Genomic DNA, 22,678 nt, shown 5'->3' with positions numbered 1-22,678 from the left:
AGGTCATATGGCCAGGGACTGGGTCATGAGCTACCCATTTTCATGATAGTTTGAGTCCAGTTTGAGTCCACTGCATACTGTTTTGGTAGTTTACCGAATCTCTGCATTTTGCTGATCACTTTTTTAATAAAGTAACTTTAAACCCTTTCAGTAGTATTGGAACCGTACACAGTTATCGTTTGGTGTCCCCAGGGGCTGGATCCAGGACTCCTGTGGGTAACAGAATCAGAAGATGCTCGTCTGTTATGTAAATGGTGTTGAGTTTGCATAGAACTCATTCACAGCTTCCTGTGTATTCTGACTGATTTCTAGATTACACATCCTGTGCAAGGTCAGTGCTGTGTAATAGTGACTATGCTACATTGACTAGAGTAATCACAGCAGAAAAGAAGTCTGTAAATGTTCAGTACAGACTCAGACACCTAAGTGTATTATCAATCCACAGTCAGTTGGGGTGGCGGATGTGAAGCCTGCTATAGGGGATGTTCAGCGTCTCATCTGTTACAAAACAAGAAACAATTAATCATATGAGACCCTCCGTGAAGACATTGTGGGACCTTAGCTCTGATGCTTCTGTATGAGTCGCTGGGTGGTAGCTTGCAGTTTGTAGACTGCTCACTTTTTCACAGAGTGTGTGACTGACTGGCTCTGGGAAAGTGAAGATGCTGCCTAAACCCCTGCCCTCTACTTCCCGCGTCTGATTTCAAATCTGTGCAAATTGTGGCCATGCCAGAAGCACGTTGTTGAGATTTTGGTCACCTCCCATTCTCACATGCCCTTTCTGAGCATGCTCTGTACATGCTCTCTCCATGCAGATCACCGGCGGTGCAGGGTTCGTGGGCTCCCACCTCACAGACAAACTCATGATGGACGGCCACGAGGTGACAGTGGTGGACAACTTCTTCACAGGCAGGAAACGGAATGTGGAGCACTGGATTGGCCACGAGAACTTCGAGCTCATCAACCACGACGTGGTGGAGCCCCTCTACATCGAAGGTGAGCCCCCAAGTGTGCCTGGTGCAGCCATGTGCAGTGTGTATCATGTCATGTCGTGTTTGAAATGGTCTGTCAGTGTGAGGTACTCTCCAGCTTCTGTAGTGAAGAATGGTTGTTGAGGAGTGGACATCTGCCTTCATTTTCACATGCTCCCTGGGTGTTGAACTTCGAGGGTCTTAGGATTCAGTGTCTGTTTAGTGCACATCTGGCGGGGCCCTGCAGGGAAGGAAAGAGGTGGTGGCCTTTAGGTGTGATCAGGGGATGTGGTGAAACCCTCAGGCTGGGCTTAGTGCCTCACCCCAGAAGCCCTACCCCTTCCCTCCGTGGTGGACCACATGATCCCCCACACACTGCATGTGGACCTGGGACTTCCCAACTTCCAGATGGCGAGAAACACCTGTCTGTGGGTTACAAGCCACTCAGTTGTGGTTGTGGCATTTCCTTGCAGCAGCCATGCCCTGCAGGTCTGATACTCAGTCTGCTTGCCTGGGAGCACCTGCAGCTGCCAGGAGGTTTGGGTCTCACATGCTCCCCAGGCCCTTGTGTTAAAGGCTCTGTCTGCCAGATGGTGCTGCGGGGGGTGGTAGCCCGGGGAGTCGTGGGGTCTGGGATCTGCCCTGGAAGGAGATGCGGAACCCGCCCATCCTCTGCTTCTCTGCGTCCTGTCTTGTGGTGTGACCCGTCTCACTCCGTCACACTCTCCTTCCACAGTGTGCTCTGCTTTCTGCAGGCCCAGAGTCAGGGCACCACCTCATTTTGGACTAGAGCCTCCAAAACAGCCTAAGTAATTCTTCCTTCTTTTTAAGTTAATCACCTCTGGTATTTTGTTACAGTAATAGAAAGCTGACTGACACGAGTGTTGGATTACTAAGGAAATCCTGCCTCTAAGTATCTAAAGGGCTCTGGTAACTTTATGACTTAGGGAATCACAGTTTGGGGCTGTAACACAGTAGTTTGTACAGTGGCTCCCAAAAGGATTTGTCCATGCCTTAACTCCAGAGCCTGTGACTGTGCCTTTGTATGGAAAATGAGCCATTGCATATAGTTAGGAGTTTCCAGACTCATCTAACTTTGATTTCCAGGGCCATCATCACTTCAGTGCTGGGTGTCCTGGGACACACAGACAGGCACCCAGGGAAGAGGATGCAGCAGCCCTGGGCCAAGGTGCGGCTAGCAGAGGCCAGGAGGGCTCTGCCCAGGGCCCAGCTGTACCTCATCAGAGCCCTGGAGAATAGGCGATTTCATTTCTGTGATGCTGTAGCTGAAGCAGCCACAGGAAACCATGAGGGCTCAGCTGACTGTGAAAGTCCCTGTACTCTGGTCCTCAGGGGTGCTGGTCTCGGAGGCCTCAAGAGCCAACACCTTCGCGCTCAGGTCAGCCCGCCCACCAAGCCTGGATCCAGCCTGGGGTGTCTAACCTGGGGCCCCCATATGCAGTGAGGCACCCTGCCCTCACCACTGTCACAGATGGGGGAACCATTTCATGTCCGCAGGAAACCTCAGGGACCCCCAATTATCTCCCAAAAATCCCCCCTGGATGTCTGTTCGTGGTTTAGTGAATCTCTTAGAAAGTTCTCCTGTGTTATAAAGCTTTGAAGCTGTTTTCCTCAGTAAACAGTCTGCCTATGAACCTTACCAGACAGCCTGTGTCTCCACACAGTTTGGGTGTCTCTTTACCTTGGGAGCTTGAGTATGGTCTTAAAAAACTACTAACAGAGGGCCAGGGATTTAGCTCAGTGGTTCTGGCGCCTGTCTCATAAGCACAAGGTCCCGAGTTCGATCCCCAGTACCAAAAATCTGCTAACAGAAATATTTTTGCAATATGGCAGAAAATTAGTAGTTCAGTGCACCTTTGGTTGCTGAAAAGTGAGACTTCTAACATGATTAGTTCACAAAAGAAATCTACATTCTTTCTCTTAACCATTTTTAAAATTTTCTTTTATTCTTGAGTTCTTCACAGAAGGACTGTTAACCTCGGGTGTAGATTTAACGTGCTTCACCCAATCTGACTTCTTGCCTTTTCATTTAATTGAGATTTTATATTTAATGTAGTTTCATCTGTTCATTTCCCCTTTGCAATTTCTTTGCTTTCTCTTATGCTGTAACCATCTGAAGATTAGATGAACATTGCATGTAATCTAATATTTTTAAAACAGCCATGGTGGTTTTTTTGTTGGTTGGTTTTTGGGTTTTGGTTTTTGTTATGTTTTTGCTTAGTTTTTAAACATTTGGTTACTCAGCCTACTTGGAATCCACTTTGGTTTGGTTTGTGGTTTCTGAAAAATGACACAGTTTATCTAGATAGCGGATCAGATGGCCCACTTTCTGTCTGGCTTCCTGGTGCATGACTGTGGGGTAGGCTGAAGCAGGCAGGTTTTGAAGGGTCCTGCCACAGACTGCTGTGCGGGGTTTTGCCGATGCAGCTACGACTGCAGACCTGGGGTTGTGAGGTGAAGATCCTGTGGAGAGGCTGGGCAATGGGCCCTTAAAATCAGCAGAACAAGGTAGCAGAGGCAGGCAGAGAGGTCCAGTGGAAGAGGTGCCTCAGAGGGTGCAGGTAAAGGGAAGCCAGGGAGATGCGCAGTGGAGGGAACTCAGCAGCCATAGCTGCACAGGGCCCTGAGCTATGTGCACGCCTGTGAGAATGCAGACCAACACCTAGCCAACAGCCAGCAGAAGACGGGGCACGGGCTGCAGCCTTGTGGGGCTGAGTTTGCCAACATCTCAAGTCATCCCCTGCAGAAAGGAGCCAGCCCTGGGGACACCTAGACCAGGAGAGGCAGAGCTGTGAGCCTGCTGGGCACTGTGCAGGCCCCTGGTTTCATCAGGGAGTGGGAGGAAGTGGGCTGTGGTGGCCCCCACACAACAGCTGCTCCTCTGTGGTTATTCAGTGTATCAAGCTAGTGGTTGTGTAACATCAGTATTGCCGAGGACCCAGAACTCAGTAAAACTGCTATGCTAGTAAGGAACTTGTGTCCTTTAACTCTGAGCTTCAACACCAAAGCCATATTAGGCCATCTCAGTGGCCTCTGTCTGTGGACACACTCATCGACACCGCATGTACACACGCATGTTGGAATCATCTGACAAGTGACCAACAGCCGTGGCCTCTGCAGAAGCAGAGCAGTAAGTTCCTTCTGTCATCGTTTCTGTTGGGAGAGCAGAAGCCATTTCCCCACATCTGAGGCCCATTTGTAGGTTCCCGCCTTTACGCCAGGCTCTGTTGTTCCCTGCCCTTCCGTCGGGCCCTTCACCCTCTCCTGCATGGCCTGTTACCTAGCAGCAGCAGTGCACACATCCTTCTCAAGCACTCCCAGAACAGTCTCCGAGACTGACCCTCTGCAGACCCTAACACATGCCCAACTCGCTGCACTTCTGAAGCCTGAGCTTGCACTTTGTCATCGCTGAGGGAACCTTGTCCTGCATCAGAGTGCTAATGTCCCCCCACAGCACTTCCGGTTCACCTGCCCTGCCATCCAAGCCAGCCTTTCTGTGGGGTATGGAAAGGGCAGCAGTGCCAACTGTGCCTGGGGAGCTTGCAGTGCCCGTGGAGGAGCTGGAGAAATGAGGCAGGCTGGGCTGGGTCCTGGGCACTGCTGTCTCCTGTGTGGTCAGCAAATCTCCTCACCTCATCCTCCTCGATTTAGATTGGTGTGGCCAAGGGAAGTGCTGTCTTATACCAGTCCAGGCCAAATCCCACTTTTCTACTACTTTGTGCAGAGAGAAGTTAGAGAAATTCTGAGTCTCCTGAAACCCTTCTTTGGAGACAGGGTTGGGGCCACACTGGGATGCTGTGTTACTCTGTACTGAGTAATCGCATGCATTCCTGGTTTGTGTCTTAGCGGTCGGTCCCTTGGGCTCTGGGGTCGAGGTGTGAGGCCTTTGCGCATGCTTACTAGTGCTGTCACCAGGTGCTGTGATGTGGGTTCCTGGCACCAAAAGGCAGGAGTGTCACAAAGAGAACCAGTGGGCGTGGACATAGCGTTTAGGACCAGGTGGTCCCCCTGGTGGTGCCGTACCTGATTCTCCATGGCCTCTGAGCTGTGCTTTCAGGGTGTGCTTCCTGTGGTGCTTTCTCTTCTTTGCAGGTGTAGCATTGGAGTGGCTTTCAGGCGCTGTAGACTCATCAGTGGGGAGCCTGTTTCTGGTTTCCCTGTCACCTCAGCCATCCTCTGTGTCTACCTTGTCCCCACACCCTTGGAGGACCCGGGTGTCAGCACTGGGGCTCTCTGAGGCTCATTCCCTGGGCTCCTGTGTTTCAGCTGAGAGCACTGCTCCTGCCTTGAGTGTGTGAGTCGCAGCCAGGTCACTTGGCAGGAGGTCAGCCTCTAGGGCGCTTCTGCCCAGCAAATGAGTAGGCACATCTTCCCCCTCCACTGCTGCTGTCCACTCCAACTCAGACTTCTGAACATCATGCCCAGGCTGGGTTCACTCTGAGCTGCAGGTCATGTTCCAGGGCTTTTCCCTGACTGCACTGGTGATTACTTCTCTGCTGTTTGCATTCCAGGGCTGGGTGTTCTTAATGTCTCTGGGTATTCAAGTGCCAGCTCGGTCCTGGTTGTTTACTGCTGTGCTGAAGTTTCACTTCTCTCCACTTCATAATTCCATCCAGACTGGTGAAATCACCAGACTGCACGGTGTCCTTTTTAGGAAGGAAGGTGTTGTGAGTCCCCGGGAGGAGGGGCTGCAGAGGACATGGGGTGCTGGCCCAGGAGAGGTCCTGGCCGTTCTATGGGTGTCCCTCAGCAGCCTAGGAATAGCAGGGAACTGTTGATCCTGAGGAAACAAGCCAGATGGAGTTGCCTTTGGGGGGTTCCACTTGTTACCCCAGAGGACCGTTTCAGGGTGCCTGGAGTACGAGTATCTTCGACCGAGGTCTCCCAGGCCACTAAGGAAAGACCCTGGTCCCTGCAGGCTCAGGACCCTGTTTTGTATGCTCCTGGGTCTTCAAGGGCCCAGCCCTGCCCACTGCCAAGCCTATGGCTGTGAGAGAGGGAGGAAGAGGGCACACTGTATGTGGTGGGGAGAGAGGTATGTGCCAGTCACTTGGCAGGCAGCCAGGTGTCGTGGCGAGCCAGGCCTGTAGGTGACCGGCAGGAAGAGGGGCTGTGTCTGTCCAGGAGGCTCCCACACTGGCCTCAGTTGCATCTGGATGAGTTGGGGAGGATCCAGTGGTGTTTCTGCCTGGCACAGGGCAGCACCCCACGCTGTGCAGATGCTCCCCTCAAAGTCTCTAAGGCCAGCTTCTACCCCTGCCCCTGCAGAAGTCGTCCTCATGGGGCCAGGGTGAAGACTGATTGGTTCTGCAAGATTACAGCCCACACACCTTGGTGTACACTATCCTCAAGGATCTCAGTGGCTGTGAGGGACAGCAGAGATGCCAGGCTCCATGCACCTGTGTGCTGTGTTCCACTCCGCTTGGAGCCTGTGTGAAAGGACTGAATCTTGTTCTGGCCCAACTTGCTGTGTGCAGCAGTGGTTTGGGGACACTGGCCGACGGCTGCTGTTCCTACCTCAGCAGATGTGCGGAATGGTCCTGGCATCAGCTTTCATCGACTGACCAGGTCTAGAGATGCTCGACTGGGAAGAGCGGTCAATGCAGCTCGCAGTTAGAGAGGCTCCAGTCCTTGGCTCATTGGCCCTGTTGCTTTGGGGTCATGGTGATGAGGAGCATGTGGAGGAGAAAGCTGCTCACCTCCTGGAAAAGAGGGGCCAGGGAGAGGTGGTGTCCCTCACCCCTTCAAGGGCATGTGCTCAGGTAACTCGCAACCTCCACCAGGCCACACTTCTTGAAGCTGCAGGCTGGGCCAGTGATCCTGTGGGAGCATGCCAGGTCCAGCCTGCAGCTCCCTGGCTCCTGCTGGCCTGCTCTGTGAGCTGCCAGACAGAGCAGTCTCAGGATGACAGGGCTGTGAGAACAGAGTAAAACCGTTGTACCCACTTACAGTGCACATAATAGAATTTCGTTCACTTTTCACTGTTGGCTGTGTGTCAAGCAGCATAACCTGTGGGGATAGGGAGCGTCACAGGGTTTCCCTAAGAGTCAGCATCTGCCCCTTCGGAGGGTGGAGCCCCCAGGGACTGAATGACCTCCACAATACCCACCTCTTGGCACTGCCCCACGGAGTCTGCCCTCTAGCATGTGACCTCCAGGGACAAGCTACATACACCCCTGTGCCCATTGTAGAACACAGATGGGTGGGCTGAGGCGGGGGCTCCAGCAGGGCTCTCACCTGGACTGCGCACCTTCTGATCCCAGTGCTGGGCATGTTTCCTGTCACCTGAAGCTAATGTGGAAAGATGGCATCCTTCACCTGTTTGCCATCACTGTCATTTCCCAGGGAGAAGCTGAGCCCATGGCCCATGCTGTGTGCAAGGGGCACTGGCCTGGGCAGCAGAGGGTGAGGGTGTTTGTGTTAAGCTAAGCACCTGGACTCCAGGGCTTGGGTGGAATCTGCAGGTTTTTGCCATTTGCAGATTTGACACCACCCTTCTCAACCATCCTCTCGGGTGAGCTTCTTCCTATGTGGGATGTGTAGAAACAAAATCGAAGCTCTTACTCCTGCACCTCCATGTCTCGCTTCTAATGTCAGCTTTGCCTCACAGGCTGAAAACAAAAACATTTACCTAAATATGCTTAATTCTGCCCCTGAAGTCTTCCTTCTGCTTCGCCTAAGACAGATGCCTGGACAGCAAGTGACTCCATCATCAGGGCCTCTCTGAGTACAGCACAGGGCCCTGCACCATCTTTCAGATAGTCAGACGTCCCAGTGGGTAAAGATCTCCCAACTGCAAATATAAATGACTTTCTCTGACTGATGACAGGTAGAAAACTAGAATGCCAGTGAAAGATCCACCAACACCTTTCTTTTACAGCATAACCCTGGGAGTCCTTTCGGGGTTTCCCTGGGGTGAATGTGCCTCTTTCTCCCATAGTTGACCAGATCTACCACCTGGCATCTCCAGCCTCCCCTCCCAACTACATGTACAACCCCATCAAGACGCTGAAGACCAACACCATCGGGACACTGAACATGCTGGGTACGTTGTCCTTCTCCCTTCATGGCTCCTTCTGGGAACGCTTCAGACACAGCAGTCCCCTTGTCCAAGAGGAGGTGCATCCCTAGGACTGCAGACAGCACCTCAGTGTACATCCCCTGTGACTGGCCACCCAGCATCCCTCCTCCTGTCCCTCAAGGCCAGTTGTCCTGTGCCCAAGACCAATGCCCCATGCTGGGCAGAGTCCTGGGACTGCAGCTGGGACATTGGGTTGACATGGCCTTGCACATGAGTGACCTAGCTGTGTTCCAGGAAGGCCTGGCAAAGAAGCTGCGGGTTCTGCAAGCTGAGTTCCTGCCCTAGGTGGCTTTAGAATGTACATTAAAAGTAGTTGGAGGGCCAGGGATTTAGCTCAGTGGTTTTGCCGCCTGCTGCGCAAGCACAAGGACCTGAGTTCGATCCCTGGTACCAAAAAAAAAGTAGATGGAAGAGTGAGGTGGTACAGTGGCTGTCCTCATGTCCCCAAACTTGAGCCTCAGATGACAGCGTTGGTCGCTACTCACATGTCAATGTGTAAAATTAGAGACATGCTTAGTTTGGTGGCTTGTTCTTTAGATGTCTTGATCATTTTTGAAGTGAAAGGAACTGCTTCTTTAACTGTCAGGTGAAAAGTGGGTTTAATTACAGGAACATTTGAAACGGGTACTGTAAATGGATTTGGGAAAGACAGACCTAAACACTAGCTTTGGCAAAGCATGGGGATGAGGGTCTGAAAGGCAGCTGGAGACTGGCTATTAAGCCTCTTAGACTAGACAGTTTAGAGAGCTGTGTCAGGCTCTGGAGAGGAAAGGGACCGATGGCTGTGACTAGATGTGCAGAGAGAGTTTATGATGACATATTGCCACACGGAGAGGTCCCGCTGTCCACCATCTCAGGATGGAGACCAGGAGAGGCTTGAGATCCAGACAGCCCAGGGCAGGTGATACTTGTCCCAAGCAACTCCCTTCCTCTGCTCTTTCTCTGTTAGGACTTTATGGGATTGATGAGGCCCCTCCGTTGGGGGAGGACCTCTGTCTCATGTAATCTCCTAGATCCAAATACTGATCTCTTCTGGAAATGCTGTCACAGACACTCACAGAAAGTGTTTGCCGAGACACCCAGGCATGACATTAGCCATCATAGGGTGGAGTTGTACCTGGAGTTGGACGGTCCACCCTTCTGATGAAGAAAGAGTTGGTTCTCTGCTGCCATCGCCAGCAGGGCAGGGTGCTCCTGCCCCTCTCAGGGGTGGTGTGGTGTGGTGGAGGCTCTGCTCTATTCTTGCCATCACAGGGTCCCAGCCCTGCCCTGCGTCCCCTCGAAAAGCCAGCTTTGCACATGTCGCTTGTTTGTGTCATTAGGGAAAGAACCGCTGGCCTGGGCACTCTGCTGTCCACTGAGGTGGGATCAGATAGGATTCTACTTGGATCTTCTGCTGGACCCTGGCATCTGTGGGGTGCTGTGTAGGTGGCAGCATCAGTGACAGAGCAGGAAGGGGCAGTTCTGAGAGAAGCCGGTATAGTGTGAGGGCACTTTGGTGAGGACAGGGCCAGAATGAGAAGAGCCCATGTGGGCCTTGGGGTTCCCAGCTGAGAGCAGCTGTCATTAGCTGCCAGAACAGGCTGGCAGGGGTGGGGTCCTGGCACAGAAGAGGAAGCACAGGGCCCCTTTTTGAGATTTGAGTGTGAAGGGGTCACGTGTGCCTTCTGCCTGCTGGAATGAGGTCAGAAAATACAGGGCAGATTTTGGGGATGGGAGACTCTTAAGTGTTTTAAATCACACCTCACAAACCAGCAGGTTCTGCTTCTGGTCTGTGCAGGACTCTTGAGTGCACAGAGTGGCGCCCTCTGAGGGTCCATTCATGTTTTTCTTGTCACCCTTGCTTCTGTTTTGCTCCAGAGCAATCCCTGCAGGAGTGGGTAAGGGATGGTAATCAGACCCCTCTGACCTTAGAGCAGTGCTTACCTTGGCCACAGCCAGAGCACCGGCACTGACAATGTCTCTGACTGTGTATCTCTTTTCTACAGGGCTGGCAAAGCGCGTGGGTGCCCGTCTGCTCCTGGCCTCCACATCCGAGGTGTATGGAGGTGAGTGCTGGGGCCCCCATGTGCCCTCTGACCCATGGGCTCCTTGAATCCTGTCCTCGGGGTGGAAAGACTTGGAGTCCGGTATCCACTCTGAGAAGCCCCAGCTGCACATGCCCTCTAGGCATGATAGCCCGGAAGACTCCTGTCCTTGCCTGTGGACACTGGACTCCTCCCCCAGGGACAGCCTCACCCTCATTATAGACCTCTGAGCAGGGAACTGTGTCGCCTGGCTGTAAGAACCCACCCCGGCAGCTCTGTAGAACTGGGGTCTCCGTTCACTGGGATGTCTTCGCCTGTCTCCTGACACACATTCCACCTTCCTGGGTGCAGGCTGTGTGCTGCCTTCAGAGCTGGCTGGTGCTGGATGTGTGCTCACCTTCTGGGTCTCTGAAAGAATCTCGCATGGCTGGAGACTATCTCCCCAGGGTGCATCCTCCGTCCTCCTGACCAAGGCCCACCTGGTGCTGGGGAAACTAAGACTGGGGCCGAGGGCTGTTTCTCCAGGCCGTGCCGGTTCCCTGCAGCCCCAGCTGGCTGGGTGGGAGCTCGGGAGAGCTGCTTGGTTGCTGTGGTGGGAGCCAGATTCCAACACGATGTTTTTCTATTTCACATTATTGTTCTGGACAAGAAAAATAAGGAAGTAAAAGGGTAAAAGTGAAAGACAGGTTTGTTTTTTTTTTAAGAGAACCAAATGAAAAAATAAAGCAACATGGAGATTCCAGAAAATGCAGTTACATCCTTTATGATGCTTGTGAAGAGGCAGCACATCCTCCTCTCTGGGGTCCTGGGAAGCATACACGCCCCTCTTTTGTACAGGACATGGTGACATCTTCCCCTTTGTCTCCCTCAGGCCCACTTATTATCTGCATATTTGTTGGGAGCTGGTGTTTTCACGGGTTTTTTAGTAATTCCAGGGCAGAGTTGCTTTGACATTTGATGAATGCACATTCTTGCTTTGGGAGCATTAGCTTAGTCTGTTAACCTTACAGAATGCTGGCGAGGGCAGAGACAACTGGAAATCATTTCTGACTGGACCTTTACATTTGCAGGACACAAGTAATTTTCCCTGCATTTCTCCAGAGTGGTTTTGTGAGAGATCTTTTTAGAAGCTTGGCGCCCTGGGCCTGCCAGCCTAGCTGGTGCCAGTCGAAGGCTGAATGGGTGCCCAGTGGACCCTTTGTTCATCTTTGCCAGGAATTTAGGTCTGTCTTGCCCAGGATCTGGCTTGCCAGCCCCTGTCAGAGAGCTATCGAGCAGACGCTACATCTCTGTGGAAAGCCATGGGCTTTCTTCACAGGGAGTCAGCCTCTGCCCTTTCCTCTCATCGTGTGGTAAAAACTGCCTCTTGTGCTGTGCCAAAGGACAGCAGCCTCGATCTGCAGGGTCCTGAAGGCTCACCGGCTCTCTGTGACATCCATCTCAGGGCTGCCCAAGCCCTCATCTCCAAGAGCAGTGAGCCTGAAGTCAGGCTTCAGGTGCAAGGTCAGCAAGACAAGACCCTAAAGGAGTGGCCCAGTATCTTTTTCCAGATTTCTAGTCAAAAGTTTATGCATTTTTTTCCTAACATGCTTGTACTCAGAGTAGGTATCCAGTTCTTGATGTTCTAGATAAACTAGGTGTTGAGTCACATTCAGAAATACACTTTGCGTTAAGAAAGATTTTGTTACTTGGCTTCTTTAGCAGGCTATGCCCTGGCAGATCTGAAAGCATGACTGATGTGCACTTAGGGAAGCGTTTGGTGGTCACTGCGTACTGCTGCCCACCCTGCCTGGACCTTCGAGTCGACCTGCCTGGGTCTCAGACCTGTTCTGTGACAGCTCATGGGAAGTCATGTGTTCCAGGGAGATCCTGTGTCCTTAAAATTGTTCCACAAATATGGGTTTTACTCTTTATTTTGTATTTCTAGACCAGCTACCTCTTCACGTAGATAGTTTATGTAAAGAAATTAAGAACAATTTGTAAAAGAGAGGAAGACTTAAAATTGAGAGACGTTGACCTTTTACTGTCTTCTTGTAAAATGCTGTTACCTAATTCATGCTGGGAACACTGTATCCCTCGAGAGTGTCAGAGAGAGCCCAGACCCTGCTTCCCCCTCCTGGACATTTCTCTCCCTGTGTAAATGTTTGCTTGGGTCCAGAGTTCTGCTTTGTCTCATGAAGATGCATTGTTCCTAGTCCCTTGTGCGTGTGAGCTGGAAAAGCAACGAAAGATGAAAACCCAGACTTCCTCCCTTGCCCACAGATCCCGAGGTCCATCCACAAAGCGAGGACTACTGGGGCCATGTAAACCCCATCGGGCCCCGAGCCTGCTACGACGAGGGCAAGCGGGTGGCGGAGACCATGTGCTACGCCTACATGAAGCAGGTGCGTGCGGGTGGGCGAGGCACTGCCCAGCTGGAGCCAGGCCATGGTTACCTGGGTGAGGTGGGGGTCAGAGGAGCCTTTGCCCAGTGCAACAGAGGGATGGTGTTGTGGACAGCTTTCCCATGTGTCAGTATCCCTGTGTTGACAGGGTTTTCTGGAGGTGGGTTCCGAGGTTGGGGCTCCACCAGCACATAGGCACTATGAACGGTCGCTTCCTCATTGTCATTTGTCCCTACCCCTAATAAGGGCCTGGTCTCCTGAAGCTGTGAAATCATTGGGGTTTTTTACTTTTTGGTGGCCTGTTAAATATAAAAATGAGTTCAGGGACGGGGATGTAGCTCAGTGGTTTCGCCGCCTGCTGCGCAAGCACAAGGACCCTAGTTCGATCCCTGGTACCAAAAGAAACAAAAATGAGTTCAGTGGTGCATGAATTTAGCTTCATCGGGAACTCATACTGATTTACTCCCCATTTCCCACCCTCCTCACCCTTCCTCCTTGGCTGGTGCCACTGTGTGGCTATTCCCCTCCCTGGTGGGTTACAGCGGAGCTGACCGCAGACCTAGAAGCCCTGGTCCCCACACTGGCTCTGCCACCTGACATGTGACCTGGAGACAGGACCTGCTGTCCCGAGATTCTGTCCTCAGGCCGCGCAGCAGTGAGGAGCCGCAGAGGCCCTGCAGGCTGAGGCGGGTACCAGCCATGAGTCGTCCTCCCCGTGTGGCTGTTGCATGGGGCAGCATCCAGAGCTCTGGGAAATGCCCTCTGTCACAGTGGGACACATAGGGAGAAGGGTGTGGGCATAGCACAGACATATTGCAGCTGTGGTCTGTCGCCCTGGGCCAGCCTGCCAGCAAGGTGGGCATGAGGTTGTCGCATCTGGGTGCCCAGCACTCAAGGGTACTTCTGGACATCTGTCTACGGCCTGTGCAGAGCCCACATCCCTGGCCCCTGATGTCAGCACGTCCATGCCACCGCCATCTGAGTTGAGCTGAGCTGCACACTGCCTATTCTTGGGGGGAGGCGTGTCCAACATACTCTCAGGAAAGGCTGTGGATGCTCAGTGGTGCTGGTGTTGATGTGGACCTCACTGCCAGAGTTTTCCTTCTTAACCTACCTTGGGCCATGTGTAGACACCCGTTCTCCATACATTCTTAGAAAGGATGCAGCTTTATTGTTTTCAAGCCCAGAATACCTTGTCCCAGAAGTTATGGTGTCCTCTGGGACATGCAGGACCAGCTCTGCATGCGTGCGGGGCTGGCTGGGGCAAGGGCATGGGCAGAGGTGCGGGTGTGGTGTTTGTGAAAGCATCAGGAGTAGTGCATCCCTCCCTTGTTCCTGTTTGCTTCTGGTCTTGTGCTTGCATTTCTGACGTTGTGAATCTTTACATAAGTAAGCTGGTGGGCACATGAGGGATGATTTTTAATTTTTTCCTTTTATTAAATGATAAATAGTGCAGTTAGCTGATAACTTTGTGGGTATGCATATCACCTTAAGTGTGTACTCACAAGCAATGGGCCCAGCACTTATCACCAAGTACTGCCTGTGCCAGGCCTGTTCAAAGCATCTGGACACATCTGAGTCCATGCGGGTCCCATGCTGCAGCAGGAGGGTGGCCAGTGGGCGTGTCACTTCTGCATGCTGCCTCGGGTTCTGAGGCATGAGGCCACTGCTTAGGTCAGGGAGGGGTACATCTGTTAGAACTGTGTGGGCAGCTGCACCCTGTTCCTGGGCGTCCCAACAGGAACCAGGTCAGAGGGTGTCTCCACACGGCAAGGGCAATCTTTCCAAGGCCCACTCCAGGGACACACATGCTCCTTTGGATGCTACAGCCCTCAGTCTGTATGTCCATCCGTGTCTTTCTGGGTGGCATCACCTGTGCTCACCACAAAGCCACAGCCCACTGAACCCTTGTCCCCCACCCTCCCAGTAGGGTGTGGAGGTCAGCAGGTGCTCTGTGGCTGTCCATGGGGGCAGCTGGTTGGTGCCCTCACTGCTTTGGAGGGAGGAGTAATTATCCTTCATCTGTGCCTTGGGTCCTGAGACATTGCTGAGCATGTCTGTGTAGACCTGGCACACACCCTGAGTTCACGGAACCTGCCAGTGGTTCTGGCAGCCTGGAGGAGGATGAAGCTGCTGTGGGCAGGGCACAGCTGGGGCTGGGGAATCACTTGACCCTGGGGCTCCGCAGGTCATCCCAGAACTCGTGTCCATGCTGTCCTATGTCTGGCTCCACTCACCATCGCAAGTCCACATGGGACACTAGAGCCAGTACTGGCCCATGTGTTGGCCTGATAATGTCCAAAGTGCTGCCCGGCTTTGCCGAGGTCACTCTCTGGAATCTGCTTCCCACGGACAGTAGAGATCTAGAGGATAAGAGAGTGTGACCCCTTGCAGCTCAGCCAGGGCAGGCCCTGGCTCAAGCACAATGGACTCGCCAGGGTTTCTTCTGTCTTCCTGCAGTAAAGCCAGTTTCTCCCCTTCTGGTTCTTTCCTCTCAGCAGCTGAATGCAGATTGAAAGTAGCGTCTCTGCTCCACCCTCCCAACCCTCCTGCTCAGTCATCTGTCCCGTCTGTGGGAGACACTGTGTGCATGTGGGACTGGCGTGTGCCCCCCGTCACTCTCAGTCCCCTGCATAGAGCACTCATCTTGCACTGTGATCACACCTTTTGCAGCTGGAGGTGCTGTGACAGCAAAACCAGCACACAGTTCTCTTTCTTTCTTCACAGGTGGATGTGTTCTTGCTTTGAACCTTACCAGACTCAGCATGGGTTTTTATTTTCTTTCAATAAGTCTAGAATTTTCACCTTTCTGCTTACAGGAAACACTTCATGGCTTCTTTTTGGCATATCTGGAGTGGGCCCTGGGGACATTCTTAAGCTAAATAAGGGATACTGGACCACAGCACCGCAGTACCCTGACTGGCAGTGTGGCAACAAAGACAGTTCCTCAGACTGGTGAGCAGGTGGCTCGTACAGCAAGGATGCTCCAGACCAAGGAATGATTCTCGACCCAGATGGGCGTAGGAGATGGCGGGAGATTTCACCAATCTACTCAGAAGGGCTGACAAACTTCCAGTTGTTTATTTCCAGAATTTTTCCTTTAATATTTTTGGACCATAGATAACCCAAACTGTGGAAAGCACAAGCATGGAAAGGGGGATCACTGTGAACCCTGCTTAGCTCAGTAGAGAGAGAGTAGTTTATTCCTGCCTGCCTGAGAGTGAACTCGGATCTTGGTCCTCGGAGCATGGACAGTTCCATGAGGCGTTCTCGTGAGTCATGACGCCATTCACACAGATAGATGCTCGGGCCTGGAAGCTGACTCTGGGCTCAATCCTGCTCATGTCACAGCACCCATGGAAGCTGCCCTGTGGATGCAGCACCTGGGGAAGAGATGGGGCTGTGGGAGCCACGTCAAGGGCTCACGGGGCCCTGGGGACCCTGCAGCTCATCTGCTACAGGTGGAGAAAGGCTGTGCTGGAAGAGCCTAGCTAGCTGAGGGTGTGCTAGCTAGGGGTGTGCTAGCTATTTGACTCCGGCCTGAGCCAGACACAGAAGGCAGAGGAGTGTTTTGACTGGCAGTGGTCACCACAGCGACTGATACTTGTTCTGTCACTGCTGAGCCTGTGCAAGAGTGCAGGGATCCACCTTCAGTCCTCCAGGACCCTCCTCCAGTGTCGCTGTGACAGAGGGGGTGGGGACAGCCTGGTAAGAGGACAGGGAGGCAGAAGGTGTGTGCAGCAGGGAGAGGCAACCCTGGTGGTGCCTGTCCCCAGATTCCCGGGACATGCGTGACCCTGTGATGTTAGCAGCACGTACAGTGAGCACCCCTGACTCCCAAGTTTGAGGTGAACACATTGAGCTTCTGATCCATGGCAGAGAGGTCCTGATATTCATAGTTCAGCGAGATCGTTTGGGGAGGGTTTTGTCATTTAAAATGTATACGTTCCTGGTGACATATTTGAAAATATGCTTCTCTGGATTACAAATGTAATAGGTTTATTGTAGTAAAAACAGAGATGATGAAAAGAAATAGCTGGCAGAAACAGAGCAATAGACCTGACCGTGTGCCCATGTTAGGCTGTTTCTGCACCCGCCACTGTCGGCCCTGTTGGGTGCCGAGTTGTGCCAAGTTTTACTAAAACCCATTGGTTTTCAGATAGGGCAGAGGGGGCTGAGGGTGGGAGGAGTCTCAGGAATGTCTGGCTCCCCCAATCTCAGGTGAAGCACTCATTTTCTCCTTACCAGCTTCAAACATTCATTGACATTTAAATCCCAGTTGATAAACTTGCAGGATAGATCCTGTGAAAGAGGTTCTGTAAGAGGATTCAGAGCATGAGGCCACTTGGGAAAGTGGATATTTATTGCAGAGAAATTGATAGAAACAAGTTTCCCCAGCACAGCCACTGTTTTACAGCTTCTCTGCCACAGAGCTGGGGGAGTGGTCTCCGTGCTGCTGTGCTGCTGTTGGGAGGAGTCTGACTTTCTTTGCTAGGGCTCTGCAGTTGCCTGGGGGGTTCTCATAAGCATGTGATAGAATCAGAACACAAAGCCATTTTCTTTCTGGAGTGAAAGGCAAACCCTTCTGTCACGCTTCCCATGCAGGGCACTCCAGATACAGCCCAAGAACAGCAGCAGCCCCCATCCCTCCCACAGTCTCCTGCCCCACATGCAGCCCCGCACCCCCGCCCCCCATACCTCACCACCTCTTCTCTCTGTTGCAGGAGGGTGTGGAGGTGCGTGTAGCCAGGATCTTCAACACCTTTGGTCCACGCATGCACATGAACGACGGGCGGGTGGTCAGCAACTTCATCCTACAGGCGCTCCAGGGCGAGCCCCTTACGGTGGGTGCCATTGTGGGCCGGGGCCCCCTGCAGCCCAGATTGGGATCTCCTGCAAGTAGGAAGGGTGTCTGAGCCTGAGCTCACTTGGGGTCATACAATCACCCCGCCTGCCTTGTCAGAGTAGAGGGAGGAAGACAGGCGTGGGGACAGAGCCCAGTGGAGCACAGCAGTGCCTGCTCTGTAACTTCTGTGCTGATTGCCTGCATAGATACTCCTCCCCCGACCCCGAGCTGTCCCCCATGGCTTCCTTGGCCTGTTGGCTCGGGGACCCTCAGGTGGCTGAGAAATGTGACATCTGGTGAGGAGGTAAGCTGGGCTCAGGTGAGTCCAGACCCTTCCCTCAGCTTCCGGACCGGCGCCCAGCCCCTTCCTCCCGGGAGCTGCTATGGCTGGAGTCAGCAGGTTGATGTGCACGGTATCTGTGCTCTGCTGGCCCAGATCTCACTGGGGCAGGCACTGCCCACTCCTCACCAGGCTCTGTCCCCACCCCGCTCAGAAGTCTGGCTGGGTATCTCCATGCTGCAGACCCCTCATGTTCTCCTCTCTGTGTCTTACTCCTCCTCTGGACCGCCAGTCCCATCCTCATTGTCTGCCTCAGCAGCTTTGCTCCTGCAGTCTGTAACCTCCTAGGGTCCTTTCTGTTTGGACTTTGGTGGGATCCAGAGGAGATCAGCATCTCTTCCTCTGGGAACCCTGCAGGATGCTTTGCTTGCTGACTGAGCCTATTTTAGTGAGAAGCTCCTCAGCTTAGATGGGGTCCCAGCAGGTGAACACATGCCACTGGGCCACTGCAATATCCTTATCTGCCTGTGTGTCTGTCTGTCACCCAGTTAGACGATTTGCACTTTAGCTTGCCATTCTGTTCCATGGTCATTCAGTCTGTTAACTCAGTTCATGCCACTGTAGATCTGTGGCCTCGGAGGACCTTACCTTTGCCTTCTGGGGAGGTGACTGAAGACCAAAGGTGGACGCATTACCTGAATTCCGTGGCCAAACTGGCACCCCTGGTGGGTGAAGGCCACGTGTGTTCCATTTCCGGTTTTCTTTTTTCTAGTATTCCTTGTTTAGTGAATAAAAATCAGGACACAGAAATCGCCTCCATAACAGTTTAGGCACATCTCTGTTACGATGGAATTTTAGTGAGCTTTGAAATCCTCCACACAGTTGTTGGTTTAGACCAGTGATCCTCAGAGTGGGGCCCTGGCACTAGCAGTGCAAGTGGCACCTACCAAGCTGTAGAAAGGTGCGCTCCAGGCTGGGGTCCAGCGGACCATGTTCCCATCAGCCCTCCAGGTCCCAGGTGTGCCCGACTCTGAGCCTTGGCTGCACACTGGGGTCATTTTAGGAGCTTAAAAGTCATGACCCCTGGTTTCACCTGCTTCAGTTAAGCAAGACCCGGGTGGCACTTGGGCTCTGATCATTTTAGGAGGCTGCTGGGGCACTGCTGTGAGGCCCAGACTTAGAAGCACAGAGAGGTGGCTGGCAGCCTCCTCACTGCCCCAGCTCCATAGGCCTCTACCTGCGGGCCCTGGCTTTTGAGGGCAGGAAAGGGGATTACTAAGGCATTTGCCAGCCTGCACCCCATCCCCACCTGGGCTCCCGGAGGTGCTCCCCTGGTCCCCACCCCATCTGGGTCACTTGGCCCTTAGCTGTGGAAGGTACAGCCCCGTGTCCTGATGGACAGCAGGTGGAGAGCCCCACAGCATGCTTGACCCTGCGTGTGTGTGTGGGGGGGTGTCATCCAGCCAGCCTCTTGTCACAGTCCCCAGAACCCCAGGCAGTGCCCAGCACACTGGGAGGCAGATTCCTCTGCTGCTGCCTCTGGAGGAACCTTCTCACTGCTGGGCATGACCTTGAAGTGCAGTGTGCATCCCAGCCTCTTCCCTGTCCTCCCAGGGTTCTGTTTTCAGATCACCCCCTGGGGTTCCCCAGGCCATTCCCTGGCTGGCGTGGTGTCTCCAAGCCTCACTGTTGCTTTTCTTCCAGGTGTACGGGTCTGGCTCACAGACAAGGGCATTCCAGTATGTCAGGTAAGGCTGGCCATGCCCTGGCTGGAGTGGGACCTCGGGGTACAGCTCAGCATCTGTGTGCGTTATCTCTTTTGGCGTTAACATTATGATGAGAAGCTCCTGCTATTCTCTGTTGAAAAGTTAAAATGAGATTTCATTCCCATCACTTCTGGCGCCTGAGCTGTCCTGTGCTGCCACCTAGTGTTGGGCGGGTGGAGTTGCCTGGCGCCTGGGGTGACGGGATATTGCGTGAAGGGACGCCTTCATCCCCCAACAGACCCAAGTCCGACTCTTTTAAGCGTGGTTTTCTGGGTTGAGTCAGCAAGACCAGGGAAGGAACAAAATAAGGTTGTGTACTAATGTTGAGTTTGGGGCTGGAACTAAATGCAGAGAAATAGGCTCTGTAGAATAGTTTCACATGGCGATTTGACTGTTTTCTTGGCTGATTATGAGCCTGGCTTTTGTTGGTCTGTGCAGTGAGCGATTAACATAGAGTGCAGGATGGATTCTGAGAAGAGTCACAGTGTAAGTTGTTAGGTAGCAAAGTCCTGGCAACCGCAGCACCGCTGGTGTAGAATGTAAGTTTCTGGATGGGTAAAGCAGTGGTAGACCCAGTTCTGTCGTTTGACCCTGTGTATTTTTGCTCTTTAATGCAAATACCCCCAAATGCCTATCCATTAAGAAATGTTTGTGGTATCTGAGAGCCACCCCATGGTGCTGGGGGGACAGCCCCATCTCCATCAGAACTACTCCATGGACCTTGTCCCATAGGTCAGGGCCTGGGTAGACATTTTGAGAACACTGGAAAATTGTATTTATTTATTTATTTTATTATTATTATTATTTTTTTGGTACTGGGTATTGAACTCGGGTTCTTGCACTTACGCAGCAGGTGGCGAAATCACTGAGCTAAATCCCCGGCCCTGGAAAATTGTATTTAAAAATTAACACCACCACTATAGATTTTTCCTGAAAACAGTTACAATTTTTCACATTTGTTCCAAAAGACAGCTGTGAGTGAATGTATATCACAGTCAGTATTTTTTTCCCTCCACCCATTAGTAACTTTGGGAATAAGCCAATAAGCCTGTAAATGAAGTACCACAGGCCCACATGTTGCTTGAACAGGCAAACCTGTCCTCAACAGCAGCTTCCAGGGACCTGCGGCAGCCTCTTCCTGGGGACTGAGCTGGGACTGCAGCTCGAAGAGCTCCCTCAGGCCCAGTCTGCAGTGGGGCTGCATCCATCTTCCCACAGTGACACAGCCCATCTGTGCTCTCTCAGCCCCAGGAGGACTCCTTCTCAGGGTCTCAATGGCAACTGCTGGGCCCCTGCCCCCATTCACAGAATGTGAGGCTTTGAGGGAGAGCAGTGACTACACCTTCCTCTTGCTGCTCACATTATTTCAAAGGCTCCACATCCAAAAGTCACTTAATGTAGCCTCAGTTAACTTTTGTGGAACCTAGGGTAATGAGTATCGTAAGAACTCATTGGTGCCCATGCTGTGTACTGTCCCAGCTCCAGACTAAACGTACCACAAGCCAGGCTACCCTAACAGTGAGGCTCGTACCCTGGCTGCTGTCACATCCACACTGTCTCCCAGGCCACAGACATAGGACAGAGGGCCTAAGTAGTGCCCCGAGAAGCACAGGTGTGAACCCCTGTGGAAATCCCTCTCTCTGTGACCTGCCAGCAACCTCTCATGAGTGGGTCCAGGGGAGGCAACGAACCTTCAGAAGTGTACCATGTTGTGGGCCAGTTATTCAGGCCCCAGCTGAGATCATTAACTGACCACAGTTTTGCTGTTTTTAACAAGCTGCTGTTTTAGGAACCAAGAATCATTTATGTCAGTAAAAATGCATAACATCTGGATGGTAGTTTCGACACTAAATTAACTGTTCCCAAAGCCGAGACAGCAGGCAGGGACCCAGAGCCCTCTGTGGCCATCCCCATTGACATCTTGGCATGACTGTCAGATTTCCACATCAGAGTGTGTCCTCATCCACATAACAAATGCATGCTGTATTCTTTTAAAAAGTCACTTTGTCAAAATGACACTTTTAAAGAGCCTCAGGTTCAACAAGTGTGATCTCTACAGTTCTGACCTTAAAAGTTGCCAGCTTGTTGTGTAAGAGATGCATGGCCTCCCAGCCCTCCGATGATGACGGCTCTGGGGCAGCTGTCTCCCGACTTAATGTGCTCCACACCTCGGCTTCAGGGTGCAACCTGTTGTGAACACTACTGAACGGCAGCTTTTAAAGTCTACGGCCGTACGCAGCCAAAGCCCTAAGAGAACGCTGTGCGTTGGAACGTGCACTGCCATGGCGATGAAGTGACTTTTTTGCAGAGCTCATCCAAGATCAGCGGCAATTGGCATTTGCACTTGACCTGTGAGAATAGCACACTGAGCATGTCCATATATAGTACCCATATGTTGAAAATGAAAAAGTAGAAATGACTTGTTCACCCTACCCTCCAAAAGCTGAGTAACATGTGACCCGGGGTTTTTGTCTAGTTCACCATGGCCTTAGTCACCCGCTCCTCCCTGGTAATGATGGGCACGAAGAGGGAGGTTTCCACTCAGACTGCATTGGGTCACCAGGACAGAACTTTATTTAAGTCTCTGAGATGCAGAGCTGATGAGCGAGAGCCTCAGGGCAAATGCTTATGATCAGCAGTGAGGTGTCATTTTTACGAAGTAACTTTTTCTTAACAGAGCCACACTTAAAAGCTTCTGAAACTAAGAACCAAACCTTGGTAAGCGACAGTTTGCTTACTTCTCTTCACCTTCGTGGCCCAGCTGATCATGACCCATCTGACACATCAGATCCCGACAGCTCCATCTGGGTTTTCTGGGCGGCAGGTGATGGCTGGGGAGCAGGGAGCCTTGTCCCACTAAGTCCAACACCTGTATTGTTCGGCCTCGTCTGTGATTTGCCAGTATGAGGATCGCATACTGGGCCCCATTCATCTCAGTGGATCTTACATTTTAAGATAATCACCTGCTTCCATACTGATCAGCAAATGCAGGTGTACATCAAGCGTGGGCTTCCATTGGACGCTTCTGAGCCCCATCTCTCTGGGTGTGTGCCTCTTCGAATCCATCTCTGGTTTGTGATTGAGCATTTAGCAGTGCAGAGTTGCAGCTCAGCCCATCCTCCATCCTGTGTCACAGTCACCACCCCGGCCAAACACAAATCCCAGAGGTCACCAGTGTCATTTCATCCATAAACACCTTAGCATCATCAGCGCCATCTTGAGTTGCAGGATGTTGTTTTGCCATTCAGCTTTCCATTTGGGCTTTGTTTGGGGACGGCTGTGAGCTTCCTTCTGGGAGGGCT

At 52.4% G+C, this 22,678-nt stretch overlaps 1 protein-coding gene across 5 annotated transcripts in view; it reads left to right on the top strand.

The window, feature by feature from the left end:
* Uxs1 (UDP-glucuronate decarboxylase 1) overlaps positions 1-22,678 on the top strand; it is a 52,419-nt gene that overhangs the window by 25,564 nt on the left and 4,177 nt on the right. For all 5 annotated transcript variants that reach the window (XM_004844494.4, XM_087204171.1, XM_004844493.4 and 2 more), the window contains 6 exons: positions 816-996; positions 7,933-8,037; positions 10,062-10,121; positions 12,363-12,484; positions 17,209-17,328; positions 19,315-19,358. In XM_004844494.4, the coding sequence (XP_004844551.1) occupies positions 816-996; positions 7,933-8,037; positions 10,062-10,121; positions 12,363-12,484; positions 17,209-17,328; positions 19,315-19,358 (632 nt within the window). The remainder of the gene's footprint in view (positions 1-815; positions 997-7,932; positions 8,038-10,061; positions 10,122-12,362; positions 12,485-17,208; positions 17,329-19,314; positions 19,359-22,678) is intronic.

The sequence above is a fragment of the Heterocephalus glaber genome, unplaced genomic scaffold (genome assembly GCF_053883595.1).
Source record: "Heterocephalus glaber isolate CG9 unplaced genomic scaffold, H.glaber_assembly_v1.0 deba00000470, whole genome shotgun sequence".
Lineage (NCBI taxonomy): Eukaryota > Metazoa > Chordata > Mammalia > Rodentia > Bathyergidae > Heterocephalus > Heterocephalus glaber.
Note: the sequence above shows the minus strand (reverse complement) of the source record. Positions and strands in the feature narration are given on the sequence as shown.